The following is a 13,514-nucleotide window of genomic DNA, read 5'->3' as shown; positions in this document are numbered from 1 at the left end:
CTGCAGATGACTCACCAAATCTGCTGAGAGAAGGTTGCAGAGTCTGGGAGTGGGGCAGAATCCATTCCTTGGTCTCTTTTCCATTCCATCTCTTACCCCCCCCCCCCTTGCTGCTGTTTAAGATGCGGGGACCACCTTTGGAGATGGAAGCTGCAATCCCTGAGGCAGAAGGAGCTTCCTTGGAGCAGGAGCAGAGGGTGCAGGTGGTGGAGCGTGCCCAAGATGCCCTCTCCTGTGGTAAGGACTCCTTGTGCCTGGGGAGCCTGTGAATGTGATGGGTACAGAGATCAGGTCAGGGGGAGAAATGCATATTTCTATAGGCAACGCAGAGCTAATTGGTGGCACTCAATAGCCGCACACTGTGATGTCTCTAAAAGATCAGACAAACTCCTGGAGGACCATTTATCCCATAACTTTAAAAATTTATCTCTCACCTTCCTTCCTTAAAAGGTCTCAGATCCCTGTGGAGGGGAAGGCAGGCAAACCTCGAAAGGGAACCTCCACCTTCTGGGGGAGCAGAGCTCTGAAACCACTCCCTGGGGGCCAATAATCATGGGGACATTTTCCTTCTGTGCCTGTGCTTGGAGGGTCATCTGGGGGGCTGTTGTGGGTCGCAGGGGGTGGAGTAGGGATGGCAGCACTTGTAGGCACTGGAGAGGGTCTTGGGGTGGGACATGGGACAGATGTGATATCATGTTGAGGTTGTGTCAGGCTGAAACCTGGTTTAATTTAATTTAAATTTAATTTCCAATTTATACCCCGCTCTATCCTGCAAGGCAGGCTCAGAGTGGCTTACAGCATTAAAACAATAAATAAAACATCTCCAATTCAGCATGCCCCAGAGACACTCTGAAAGCTCATTCCTATGACCCTCCAGTCCTCAGAATTGTTCTAGTCGTGTCTGGTCCAATAGGATGGTGCTATCTCATGCTATTGCATTTCCACTCCTCATTTCCCTCCTTGTAGAGCAAACACAACTCTGACGGAAGTCTGAAATACATTGGCAGTATTTATAATTCCTAAGGCTCAGAGGTCCCTGGTGCTTCTCTTCTGCCTCTCGCAGAATGTAGTATAAAGTATTTTAAAAATGAGAATAGTGTGTGTGAACCAGGAAACAAACAAGCAAACACCCTCCCTCCCTCCCTTGTCTCAGGAACAGGCAGTGAAGAGATGCTGTTGAGCCGTTGTCTTTTCCAAGGTGTGGGAACAGTCGCTGCACCTGCAATCCAGGTAGGAGAGATGAGCAGGGGGGGCACAGCCTGGGTCCCTCCTCCTTTCTCAGGGGTGCTTTGCTCTTTCAGTTTCTACAAGGGGTCCATGAGAGATCCTTTGAATGCTGCTACATATACCCATCCCAAGCCTTACTTTCCGTACCTGCCCAGACGACTCCCTTCGTGAGTGAGATCTCTGAAGAGGAGGGAATCTTCTTTTTCTTCCAGGGTCCCTTTTCCTTGGAGGAGGTGTCCGTCTCTTTCACAGAGGCAGACTGGGCCCTGCTGGATCCAGGACAAAGAGCTCTGTACAGGGAAGTCATGCTGGAGAACTATGGGAACGTGGCCTCTCTGGGTAAGGATCTTTCCTAGATGCCAAAGGTGCAACTTGCTGCCATTGTGAGGTGGAATGAATCCAAATATTGAATAGCAATGCATCATTTTGACCCCCTTCCCACCGCTTCGGGCGGGGGTGCAGCTCCCTGGCAGAGCATCTCCTTTGCATGCAAAAGGTCCCAGGTTCACTTCCCAGAATCTCCAATGGAAAGGATCGGGTAGAAGGTGAAATGAAAGACTCTGCCTGAGACCCTGGAGAGCCAATTCTGGACTTAGTAGATGATACTGACTCCAAGGGACCAGGGGTCTGATTCAGTGTAAGGAAACTTCACATGTTCATAGAATCAGTGGAATTGGAACTTCAGTGGGCTGAGGGTCTGAATCAGTCTAAGGCCACTTCATGTGTCCAGGTGGGTCTTCTTGCAGATGGGCGACTGAGGCCAGTGTTGTGGCCATCCCCCAAGCCAGAGAAGGTATATTGACCTGAGACAAAGTGGATGAGAGTCCCTCAGGACTCTGGGAGGGTCCAAATCCTTCTTGCTCTGTTTCCAGCCTTCATAACACTCCCTTCCCTCTGGATAGAATTACATTTGCTCTGCCCGTGATCTGGAAATGATCCTGTCAAGAACCAAAGCTTGGGTTCCCCTGGGTCATTCCTTTTTCTACTTGAGCAACACCCAACTCACTGGATTCACACAAGTAAAGCAGACCCCTTTTAAAAATAAGGCATATTAAGGATTTAAAAATAAGACATCACAAAACAGCACAGTTTCTGTAGCTCAGCCACAGTAAAACAAGAAAAGCTAACTTTTCTGTCTAAGATATGAAGTACCTAAATGGCATTTCCTATTTCAGCATCAGTGGTACAACTGTAGCCTAAGTTATTCTAGAGAGAAGTATTCATCACGCTGCAGGAAGAAAACATCAAGGCGCACTAGCATGGCATGAGCATAAAGTTAGCCTGACTTCCCTCTCATCCATACCTGTGTTATACTTTTTGCTTCTTTGGGGTCAGGTGGTCCTAATGACCCAATCAAGGGCCCTGCTGGATGGAATTTTTCCAGAGATTGTTGGCAGCATCCTCATCCCCTCACCCTTGTGTTTGCAGAACTGGATGAAGGTTCTCATGATTAACCAAGGACCACAATCTGGGAATCTGGCCTTTAAAAAAATGATGTTGTTAGCTGCAAGGAGACTCAAATTATGAACGCCCACGAGTTGCACAAGATCACTTCATAATCCCTGTAACCTTGGGGGAACTTAGATTCTATGCCTCACAGATCCATTCTGTATATACTGGTTCAGATTCTGGGCTTTGATGTGGACTGTGGTGCTTACTTTCCAGAAGAATCTTTAGTTTTTTATTTCTTTCCTTCCCCATGTAAGAATGATCACTTTCTCTCTCTTTGTCTCCCTCTCTCTCTCTCTCTGCAAAAGAAGCCAGAAGTATCAGAGAAACTATGGTGGCAAAAGAGAATGGCCTTGCATTTGGAGAGAGGTTGCAGAGTTCTTCTAGAGGATCCCAAGACCATATTTCCTTCCCAAACGAGCTGGTTCAGAGTGAGTGACCTTCACTGTTATGTCAAGAGAACAGGCCAGAAGTAACCATAGGAGATTCCTGATTCCCTTCTGAGCAACATTTGGTTTGGTACAATTATACAGGCCAGTGGGTAAGGAGGGAGGAAGGGAGGCCTTAATCTGGAGGCTCAGAAGCTCCTTCTGGGTAAGAGATAAGTTGAAGTTCTTCACGGGTCGGGGAGTTATCCTTAAATACTAGACATTCTTGCGGAAAGGTGGAGGAGTGGTCAAGATCAGCTGGATGAAGCCAAAGGGCTATCAATCCTTTTCCTCCTCCAGTCACAAAGATGCCTTTGGATCTTACCAGCCTCCACAAATCCTAACAGGATCTCTCTCTTTATTCCAGCAGAGGATGATCACAGGAATGAGGAGAGTGAGCAACTTTGTCAGGAAATGCCAGATAGAGTTAAAAATGAAGATTTGAATGAAAATGTCTGGAGCGAAAGAAGAATGACGACAAAGAACAGTGGCTGTATTGTTGAGAAGGGTGATGAAAGACAACGAAATATACATTTTCCAAAGCACAGGAAAATGAAAGCAAGTAAATCCATTCAGTGTGGAAAGTATATCAGAAATAGATCACAGTTTCTTGTGCGCCAAAGAATAAAGAGAGAAGAAAAACCTGAATACTCAGAGACCAGACATGAATTAAGTCTCAGTAGTAATCTTCAACAGCATCAGAGAACCCACAGAAGGGAGAAACCTTTTAAATGCTCAGAGTGTGGAAAGAGATTCAGTACGAGTGGTGGTCTTCAAGTGCATCAGAGAACCCACACAGGAGAGAAACCTTTTGAATGCTCAGAATGTGGCAAGAGATTCAGTCAGAGTGGCAGTCTTCTATATCATCAAAGAACTCACACAGGGGAGAAACCTTTTCAGTGCTCAGAGTGTGGAAAGAGATTCAGTACGAATGGTGATCTTCAACGTCATTATAGAACCCACAAAGGGGAGAAACCTTTTGAATGCTCAGAGTGTGGAAAGAGATTCAGTGAGAGGGAGAATCTTCGAAGACATCAGAGAACCCATACCGGGGAGAAGCCTTTTGAATGTTTTGAGTGTGGAAAGAGATTCAGTATGAATGGCGATCTTCAATATCATCAGAGAACCCACACAGGGGTGAAGCCTTTTGAATGCTTAGAGTGCGGAAAGAGATTTACTTCAAGTGGTAATCTTCAACAGCACCAGAGAATCCATACAGGGGAGAAGCTTTTTGAATGTTCAGAGTGTGGAAAAAGATTCACATTGAGTGTCAGTCTTCAAACACACCAGAAAATCCACACAGGGGAGAAGCCTTTTGAATGCTCGGAGTGTGGAAAGAGATTCACATTGAGTGGCCATCTTCAACGGCATCAGAGATCCCATACAGGGGAAAAGCCTTTTGAATGCTCAGAGTGTGGAAAGAGATTCAGTCAGAGTGGCAGTCTTCAAAGGCATCAGAGAACCCACACAGGGGAGAAGCCTTTTGAATGCTCAGAGTGTGGAAAGAGATTCAGTCAGAGAGGCAGTCTTCAAGAGCATCAGAGAACCCATACAGGGGAGAAGCCTTTTGAATGCTCAGAGTGTGGAAAGAGATTCACATTGAGTAGCCATCTTCAAAGGCATCAGAGAACCCACACAGGAGAGAAGCCTTTTGAATGCTCAGAGTGTGGAAAGAGATTCAGTCGAAGTGGCAGTCTTCAAGAGCATCAGAGAACCCATACAGGGGAGAAGCCTTTTGAATGCTCAGAGTGTAGAAAGAGATTCACATTGAGTGGCCATCTTCAAAGGCATCAGAGAACCCACACAGGAGAGAAGCCTTTTGAATGCTCAGAGTGTGGAAAGAGATTCAGTCGGAGTGGCAATCTTCAAGATCATCAGAGAACCCATACAGGGGAGAAGCCTTTCGAATGCTCAGAGTGCGGAAAGAGATTCAGTACAAATAGCACTCTTCGAGAGCATCAGAGAACCCACACAGAGGAGAAGCCTTTTGAATGTTCAGAGTGTGGAAAGAGATTCAGTCGGAGTGGCCGTCTTCAAGGGCATCAGAGAACCCACACAAAGGAGAAACATTATGATGTTCAGAGTGTGGAAAGAGATTAAGTGAGGGGGGAATCTTCAAAAGCATCAGAAAACACACACAGAGGAGAACCCTTTGAATAGTCTATGTCCTGCCCTAGCTTGCCACACCCCAACTCGTCAGTGGCCCCAAGGAGAGTTTTCATGACAGAGTGATGCCATTCCAATGTATTAGACCACTCCCCCTTCCCCATTGAACTTGCTGATGAGGTGTTGGCCCATCCGCCTCTGTTACCACAGTGGCAGCTGTCATCTTGGAGGATCCGATGAGGGTAAGGGGAGCAGGGAATGGGACAGGCCCCAGAAGAAGCGAGGACAGACGAATGCAGTGGAGAATCCATAAAGGAGAAACGTTTTAAGAGCTCAGTTAGAGTGGCCCTGTTGAGCTGCCTCAGAGAACCTGCACATGGGGAGGAAATGTTTGAGGTCAGATTGAGTAAAGAGTTTGAGTCACTGTGACTATTTTCAAAAGCATCTACGAACCCATATAGGGGAGAAACCTTTTGAATTTCAGACTGTGGAAAGAGATTCTGTTGCAGAAGCACTCCTGGATGGCAAGTGAGAACCCACACAAGGAAGACACAATTTTAATGTTTGTTGCACTGAAGGAGATTCAGTCAGAGCGGGACTCTTCCGCTGCATCGAGGAACCCACACAAGGAGGATCCATGTAACTGCTTCGCCTGTAGGAAGAAATTTCCCCCCTCTCACATCTAAACAACAACCACAGATAATAAAAAGTATTGAAAAGATGCCAACTGCTAGAAAAGACTTGAATCTACAGAAGGAACCTTACCCTAATCAGAAAGAAATGTTATAAATGCTCGTATCGTGGAAGGAGCATTAGCAGTGTTGAAAATCCCAAAAAGATCCCACAAAGAAGAAAAGGTCGGGCAGCGGGATCTCCAGGTTAGAAAATCAGCTGATCTCTCTTTTGAGCGAAACAGACATCTACAGCCTCTCTGCTGCTGGTGTACCCATAGTTTGACCAGCGGGCATCCTTAATTCACAAACATTTCATCTGAGAACGAGTTCTTTTTTTTTTTTTTTTTTTAACTGAAATTTTTATTGAATTGAATTCTACTGCAAACCAACACTAATTATTAACCACCTTTTCCCATCAATCTACTATAACATTCATCCGTGTTTAACAATAGAAAGGAAAGGAAAGGAAAGGTCCCCTGTGCAAGCACCAGCCATTTTCTTTTTTTTTTTTTGTCCAAAAACTTTTTTATTGAATTTAGTAAACATACAAATAAAGCAATCAATGACTGTATCTGCAATCATTCTTTGTGTATAAGCATAGCATACCAGTAGAAAACAGAATATATATATATACACAAAATACAAACAAAACAACACATACATACATTCACACATACATACATACTTGGCAGCTGAATTAAAAAATAAGTACTCTGTCCATATGTTAATTACATCAAATTAATAATGTCATAATATCTACCAGGAATACATGTACGCATCTGATCTACAGGACTAAAAGAAAATTTAAGAAATGGAAGCCACTTGTACATCAGAGAATCGTTACCTTCTGAATTATTTATATTGCGTAAACTATCTGCTATCTTGTCCATAGCATAGACCTCCCAGATTTTAGCATACCAGGCTTTAACTGGAGGAATATTGGGAGATTTCCAAAATTGGGCTAACACCATTTTAGCAGCAGCTAGTAAAAGGGATATCAGGGATTTATTGAGAGAAGTAATAGAAATACCTTTCCAACAGTCAAGCAAAATGAGTTCCAATCTTAAGGGTAAACTATAGCCCGTGATATCCTTGATTTTTGCCACAATTACTGCCCAAAACGACTGCACCCTCGGGCAAGACCACCAGCAGTGTATAAATGTGCCCACCTCTCCACAATTTTTCCAACATTTGGAGGATTGATTTATCGCCATATGGCTTAATCTCTGAGGTGTTAAATACCACCGGAACAAAATTTTTTGAGTTTGTAATTGTATATTCAATGATTTTGAAACAAACGAAGGAGATGACCAGATTTGTTGCCAAACATCCTCCTGAAAATTAATTGAACTATTCCTTTGCCAAATTTCTTGATAGGATAACAAATCAACAGCATCAATGTCTAGCAAACCCTTATAGATAAATGAAATCAGTCCCTTCCGCTTTAAAAAAGGAGATTGTAGCAAGGATTCAAAGAAAGTAAGAGGTCGATTGAAATTGTATTTCTTTGAGAGTGATGTCACCAAGTTGTTAATTTGCAAGTATTCAAACCATGGGATTTTTGTCCCACCAGTTTTCTCTTCTAAAGATTTTTTGTCGAGCACTTTTCCATTGGACAAAATATCCACAAACCTATAAAGATTATATTTTTTCCAAATTGGAAAAGACTTGTAAAAAAACCCCGGTTGAAACCAAGAAACATCCATAAAATGAGATAGTGGAGACATAGGAGGGGCTAAAAAGAGGCGGCGTTTGTCCCAAATCTGAAAAATGGCTTTAAGGAAAAGGTTGGAGGAGATATTAGGAGGTCTCTTCTTTGGAAATTCCCATAATGTAGATTGAAACGATTTGTTATTTAGATAGGTATCTTCTAGGACCTTCCAGCCTGAATTTAAATCAGCATCATGGTATCTGACAAGGCCTCCTAAAATGGCAGCTTCATAAAATTTATGCAGATCCGGAAGAGCCAGACCACCTGAGGATTTAGAACGAATAAGAGTTGCATACCCTATTCTAGATAAGCCCTTGTTCCAAATGTATCTTAAGAACGAACGACGCCAACCCACAAATAAGTCCTCAGGAATAAGAATAGGAATGGCTCGAAATAAAAACAGAAATTTGGGAAAAATAAAAGATTTAATAATCTGAATTTTTTCATTCCAGGGAATGAGTGAAGAATTTTTATTCTTTTGCATAGTAAGAATGTCCTTAATCAATAAATGATTGACTTTAAAAATATCTCCCAATTTTAAAGGTATATTGATCCCCAAATATGTCCAATATCTATCCGTTTTTTTGAAGTGATAATTTGAGTAGATGGAATCTTGGAGAGCATCTGAAATTGTGATGGGATAAAGAATGGTTTTAGATGGGTTTACTCGAAGACCCGATATAGAAGAAAATACAGATAATAAATCAAAGACAGCTGGTAAAGAAGTCTTAGGTTTTGTAACAAAAAGCACTAGGTCATCTGCAAACAAAGACACCTTAATTTGTTTCTTTCTAATAGGGATACCAGCAATAATATTGGTATTACGGATAGCATTAGCAAGAGGTTCAATTGCGATTGCAAAAAGCAGAGGAGACAAGGGGCAACCTTGCCTCGTCCCTCTGAAAAGATTAAATTCTTCAGAATCCAAATTATTAATAGAAAGAATAGCAGAAGGCGACTTATATAAAGAATGGATTATCTTCAGAAAATTCGGGCCAAAATTCATTTTCTGCAGTAAGGTTGTAAGATAAGGAACTTCAACGGAATCAAAGGCTTTTTCAAAATCAATAGACAAGATAAAGGAAGACTCAATATTAAATTTCCGGCAGTATTGAATAACATCAAGGACCATTCTAGTATTGTCCGTTAACTCACGGTGTGGGATAAAGCCCGATTGGTCAGGATGAATGTAGTTCCCTATAAAAGTATTAAGCCTAGCCACCAGGGCTGCTGTAAAAATCTTGTAATCGCAATTAAGGAGCGATATCGGCCTGTATGAACTAGGGTCTAGCAAGTCTTTGTCTTTCTTTGGAAGAAGAATGATTTTTGCCTGTGACCAAGTAACTGGAAAAGAACCAGACTGTACAAACTGATTACAGGCGTCCGCCAAGATGGGAGCCAACAAAGTATTAAAAAATTTATAAAATTCTGGTATAAAGCCATCTCGGCCTGGAGATTTATTGGATTTCATAGACTTGATAGTCTCCTGTATTTCAAGTGCAGTAAAAGGTTTGTCCAAAAGGGATTTAACCTCAGGAGAAACAGGCTTAATAACTGAGTGAGTGTCTAAAAAAGATGAAATAAGGTCTGATGCTGGATGCTGGGAGGAATATAGAGATGAATAGTATTTTTTAAAAACTCCTACAATATCCTTAGTGGAATGTTTCAAGGTACCGGATTTAGAACGAATGGAAGAAATAGCCATTGAGGATATTCTCTTTTTAACCTTCCATGATAGGAGTTTAAGGGATTGAGGAGTTCGAAACCAATATTTTTGTTTTATATAAGCCATTTGTTTTTGAATCTTGGAGACGTCAAAAGATTCTAATTTTTTCCTTTCTATAAGAAGTTTTGAATAAGTTTTTTTGCTACCAAATTTTTTAAATTTCTCTTCCAATTTGGTAATGTTGGCAACCAAATCTGATCTAATTTTGTCTTTTTCTTTTTTATACGAAGAGGCAATAGCCAAAAATCTGCCACGAATTACAGCTTTAAACGAGTCCCAAACTATATGCTGAGGTACTCCACACTCAGTATTGAATTGAAAAAATTCTTTAATGTCTTTTTCAATGGAATCTGTAACCGATTTCATAGACAGTAGTTTACTATCCAATCTCCAATTAAAAGAAAAAGATCTTTCAGTGATTCCTGACATATAACCTTCCAACCATGCATGATCAGACCAAATCATTGGGCCAATGTCTACTTTAAAAAAAAGGTTAGAAATAGAATCCGAAACTAAAAGAAAATCTATTCTGGAATAGGTTTGATGACGAGAAGAAAAGAAGGTATAGTCTCTTTCTTTTGGATGCCTGCTTCTCCAAATGTCTGACAGATTATAGGATTGAAAGATTTGAGCTAAATCATTTTGGCCATTCGAATCTTTTGATTGAGACCATTTATTGGCAGATAGAGGTAGCAGGCTTTTTTGAGATCTATCTAAAGAAGGATTGACAACATAGTTGAGATCTCCTCCCAAAATAATGGGCCCTTTATGAAAAGTTTGAAGTTGTGACAACGTATCTTTAATAAATGCAATTTGTCCATCATTTGGAGCATACACCGATGCCAGAGTATAAGGGCTACCATTAAAGATCCCATTGATAAAAATATACCGACCCCTAGGGTCAATTGAGGAATTTTCAAAAGTGAATTGGACTGATTTACCTATTAAGATGGCCACACCTCTTGCTTTGGAGGACCCGTAAGCTTGAAATTGATGAGCAAAAAATTTTGACTGGAAGACCTTGGGCTGGTTACCCTTAAGGTGAGTTTCTTGCAAAAAAACTATATCTGGTTTCTGATGAGAGATGGCAGAGGCAACCCGTTTTTTCTTAATTAAATTATTTAGCCCATTACAGTTTAGAGATAGAAATTTCAAGTGGCACTCTGCCATAATTGAAAGAGGAAATAACCAAGGTTATCAAAATTATTGCAATTCATAGCTTTGAACCCAGGTGCCACCAGGATAGCTAGAGGCGAATCCTGTAGATCAAATTTCAAAGGTATGAGGACAGATTTCAGATCAAAGGCTTTAAAAAACTTCCAACTAAATCCATAATAATTCAATACAGTTATGCTGCCCGTAACACAAACAAAAAACCATAACCAACACCAGTGGTCTAGCATTAACAGACACTAGCCACTAACTCACCCTCCAACTCTGTTAACCCAATCTTGGGAAAACAACAACTATTTACTTAAAAGGATAAATTTGAAGCGGAAGTCTTCGTTACTGAAGACACCACACAACTAGCAACAACTACCAAATGGAGCTAATTAAAAAAAACTGAAGTTCTCCATTCTCCCTCTCTGCCAAAAATGCTTATATTTAACACTATCAACCCAGCAAAAATAAAATTTATAAACAGAATAACAGAGCCGAATGTATAGAAAGTTTATAATGAAAGGCCAAACAAAGCTGATCGAGTCAAGGCTAAAATGCCTAGAAAGCCACATATAATAAAACCTGTGCCTTTTACCAACTCAGGTTAGTGAATTAAAGATAATTACAGGCAAACTAATATACCATGTGTAACAGCATCAGATCTCGATCACAAAGTTATTGTAAGACTTAAGACACTATGATAAAAATACAATGAAACTTTAAACAGAACTATGAACGCTATTAAATACTGGTCTCCCCAAACACTCCCCACCAACTATCCTTCAGCCACTTATAAGCCTATGTAGGGAGATATGATGGTGAGGGAAACAAGTTTCCAAACCTTCATAGTAGCATAAGGCACAAACTGACACACACATACATTCCCTACCCACCCTCTGTCTCACAGATTCATTTCCATTCAACAATTCACACAGGAAGGGAAAAGGTCCTGACAATTCATTAACTCATAGTAGAAAGAAATATATTGATATAAAACCCTAATCATACTATTCAAGTTTCTCACTCTGATCTACCCCCCCTCACTCACTCTCTCTCCCTCCCTCTCTCCCACTCCCTCACTCAACACCCAGCCTCCCCATTCCAGCTCCTACTCAAACCATATATTCCAAGTCACCCCATTCTTCCAATCATGCATACCCAATCAACCAAGAAGATTTCCTTTAATGAGTTGAATTGAATTAATAACTCCCTCACATTCATAACATTGTGTTCAAAAGATATAAATAACCAAAAAAAAGGGGGGGGGACCCCCCAATTTCGTATATAAACATTGCTTCATAGGCACGAAACAATCATCAGCATATTTCTAAGCCGTGACAGAGTTACACGTAGGCAAAGCTTATAAGTCAGCAGTTCAGTAGGCAAAGCTTATATGTCAGGAAAAAAAAAAAGGGGGGGGGGGACCTCAAGAATCCACACAAAAAAGGGAAGATTTCTGCATAGCAACAGTTCCAGTGTTTAGCTTCTAGGAGAAACAGGCCGATCAGGACGGTTCATAGGCACACGACGCCATCTAGTGTCTGAAGTTATTGAGTGAACATGTGAAACTGCTTCTATAAGGCCGGTGGGAACAGGAAGATTCAAATCTCTCAGCATGCTTAGGCCTGAGTCAAGGCCTCCAGCGACAAACGACCGATCCTGTACAGTAACTTGCAGCTTGTACGAAGCAACCCATCGATATCTGATGTTTTCCCTGTTCAGGATTTCAATAATTGGCTTCAAAATTTTCCGCCTTTGCAAGGTTTCAGAAGACAAATCCTGTAGAATTTGGATGTTGTAATCTCCTAGCAGAAGTGGATTTATAGCCCGGGCTTTTTGCAGCAGCTTGGATTTAACTGAGGCAGAAGAGAAACGGACTAAAATGTCCCTAGGCAACGAAGTTTTCTGTGTGCGCAAAGGGCCAATTCTATATGCAGCCTCCAGGGCACAAAGATCAGATTCAGAAAAACCCAATGCCTTTGATAGCCAGGAGGCTATAAGAGATTTTAGGTCAGAGGGAGAGGCAGAGTTCTCGGGGAGCCCGCGAATTTTAACATTCCCCATTTTCAGTTGGTTCTCAAGTGCAATAATTTTATCAGTGGCCCATTCGTCTCTTTTATAAAAATACTGAGTGTCCTCCTGCACAGCACATGCCATGTTAAAAGCAGAATCTGCAGTCTCTGCCACCTTCTCTAAGGACGTTTTGAAACCCTCCAACTGAGCAGAAAGGGGCTGGATCATGGCAGATATTTTGTCAGTCATATTTTTTTCCAGTTTTTGAAAAGCCTCCATTACCTCAGAACGAAATGAAGCTAGGTCTGCTGCTGTGTTTTCCCCTTCTCCCGACGCCATCTTGCTTGCAGGGCTGCTTGCTTTTCCTGAGGCCTTAGCCTTAGGCTTTTTGGGAAAATAGTCTTTAACAGAGTTCCTTGGGTTTCTTTTTGATCTGGATTTTTGACCATCTACTGTTCCCATACTAATTAAAGAAAAAAAAGAAAACAAACAACAACGCTGGGCGCTTGCTTAAGTGGATTTGGCAGGGGTAAGTAAGGAGCTCTGTTTTCAGGCGTCCATTCCCTATGCGTGCGACGCCACGCCCCTGAGAACGAGTTCTAGAGAGGCATATCTCAACCCTAATGCCTCCCTAGTCCAGCCTGATGGCAGCAGATCACTGTGTAGAGAATTATTTCCTCCTGCCCATCTCGAATCTACTGCTGACAGCTTCCTTGGATGCTTCCAAGGTCTGGTAACTTGAGGGGGGGGGGAGTTCTCCTTGTCAACTCTCTCCTTCCTGTGCAACCTTTAGATATTAAAAGCCCTACTGTGGTGGCAAATCTGAGAGTTTCCATTGGTTGGATGTGGGCTACACAGGATTGGCTCACACTCTGTCTCTGGCATGCCACTGGCTGATTCTGCTCTCTCCCACCAGCCGCCAGCCCCATCAGGTGGGAACCGCACCAGACAGCCCCTGACTTCTGAGGGAGACAGTTCTCTGCTGACAGGTTCTCCTGGGGGCTTACTGATCACTACTG

General features: G+C 42.0%; 1 protein-coding gene across 1 annotated transcript; it reads left to right on the top strand.

Annotated features, from left to right (window-relative positions):
• The first annotated feature begins 128 nt into the window (after positions 1–128).
• Positions 129–5,204, top strand: LOC132571615 (zinc finger protein 501-like). The gene is made up of 6 exons (XM_060238411.1): positions 129–237; positions 1,154–1,230; positions 1,440–1,566; positions 2,060–2,071; positions 2,775–2,791; positions 4,023–5,204. Exons 1-6 carry the CDS (start codon positions 144–146, stop codon positions 5,202–5,204), a joined length of 1,509 nt encoding a protein of 502 aa, XP_060094394.1. The 5' UTR covers positions 129–143.
• Positions 5,205–13,514: the final 8,310 nt, after the last annotated feature.

The sequence above is a fragment of the Heteronotia binoei genome, chromosome 5 (genome assembly GCF_032191835.1).
Source record: "Heteronotia binoei isolate CCM8104 ecotype False Entrance Well chromosome 5, APGP_CSIRO_Hbin_v1, whole genome shotgun sequence".
NCBI lineage: Eukaryota > Metazoa > Chordata > Lepidosauria > Squamata > Gekkonidae > Heteronotia > Heteronotia binoei.
This window is presented reverse-complemented; position numbering and strand designations above follow the sequence as displayed.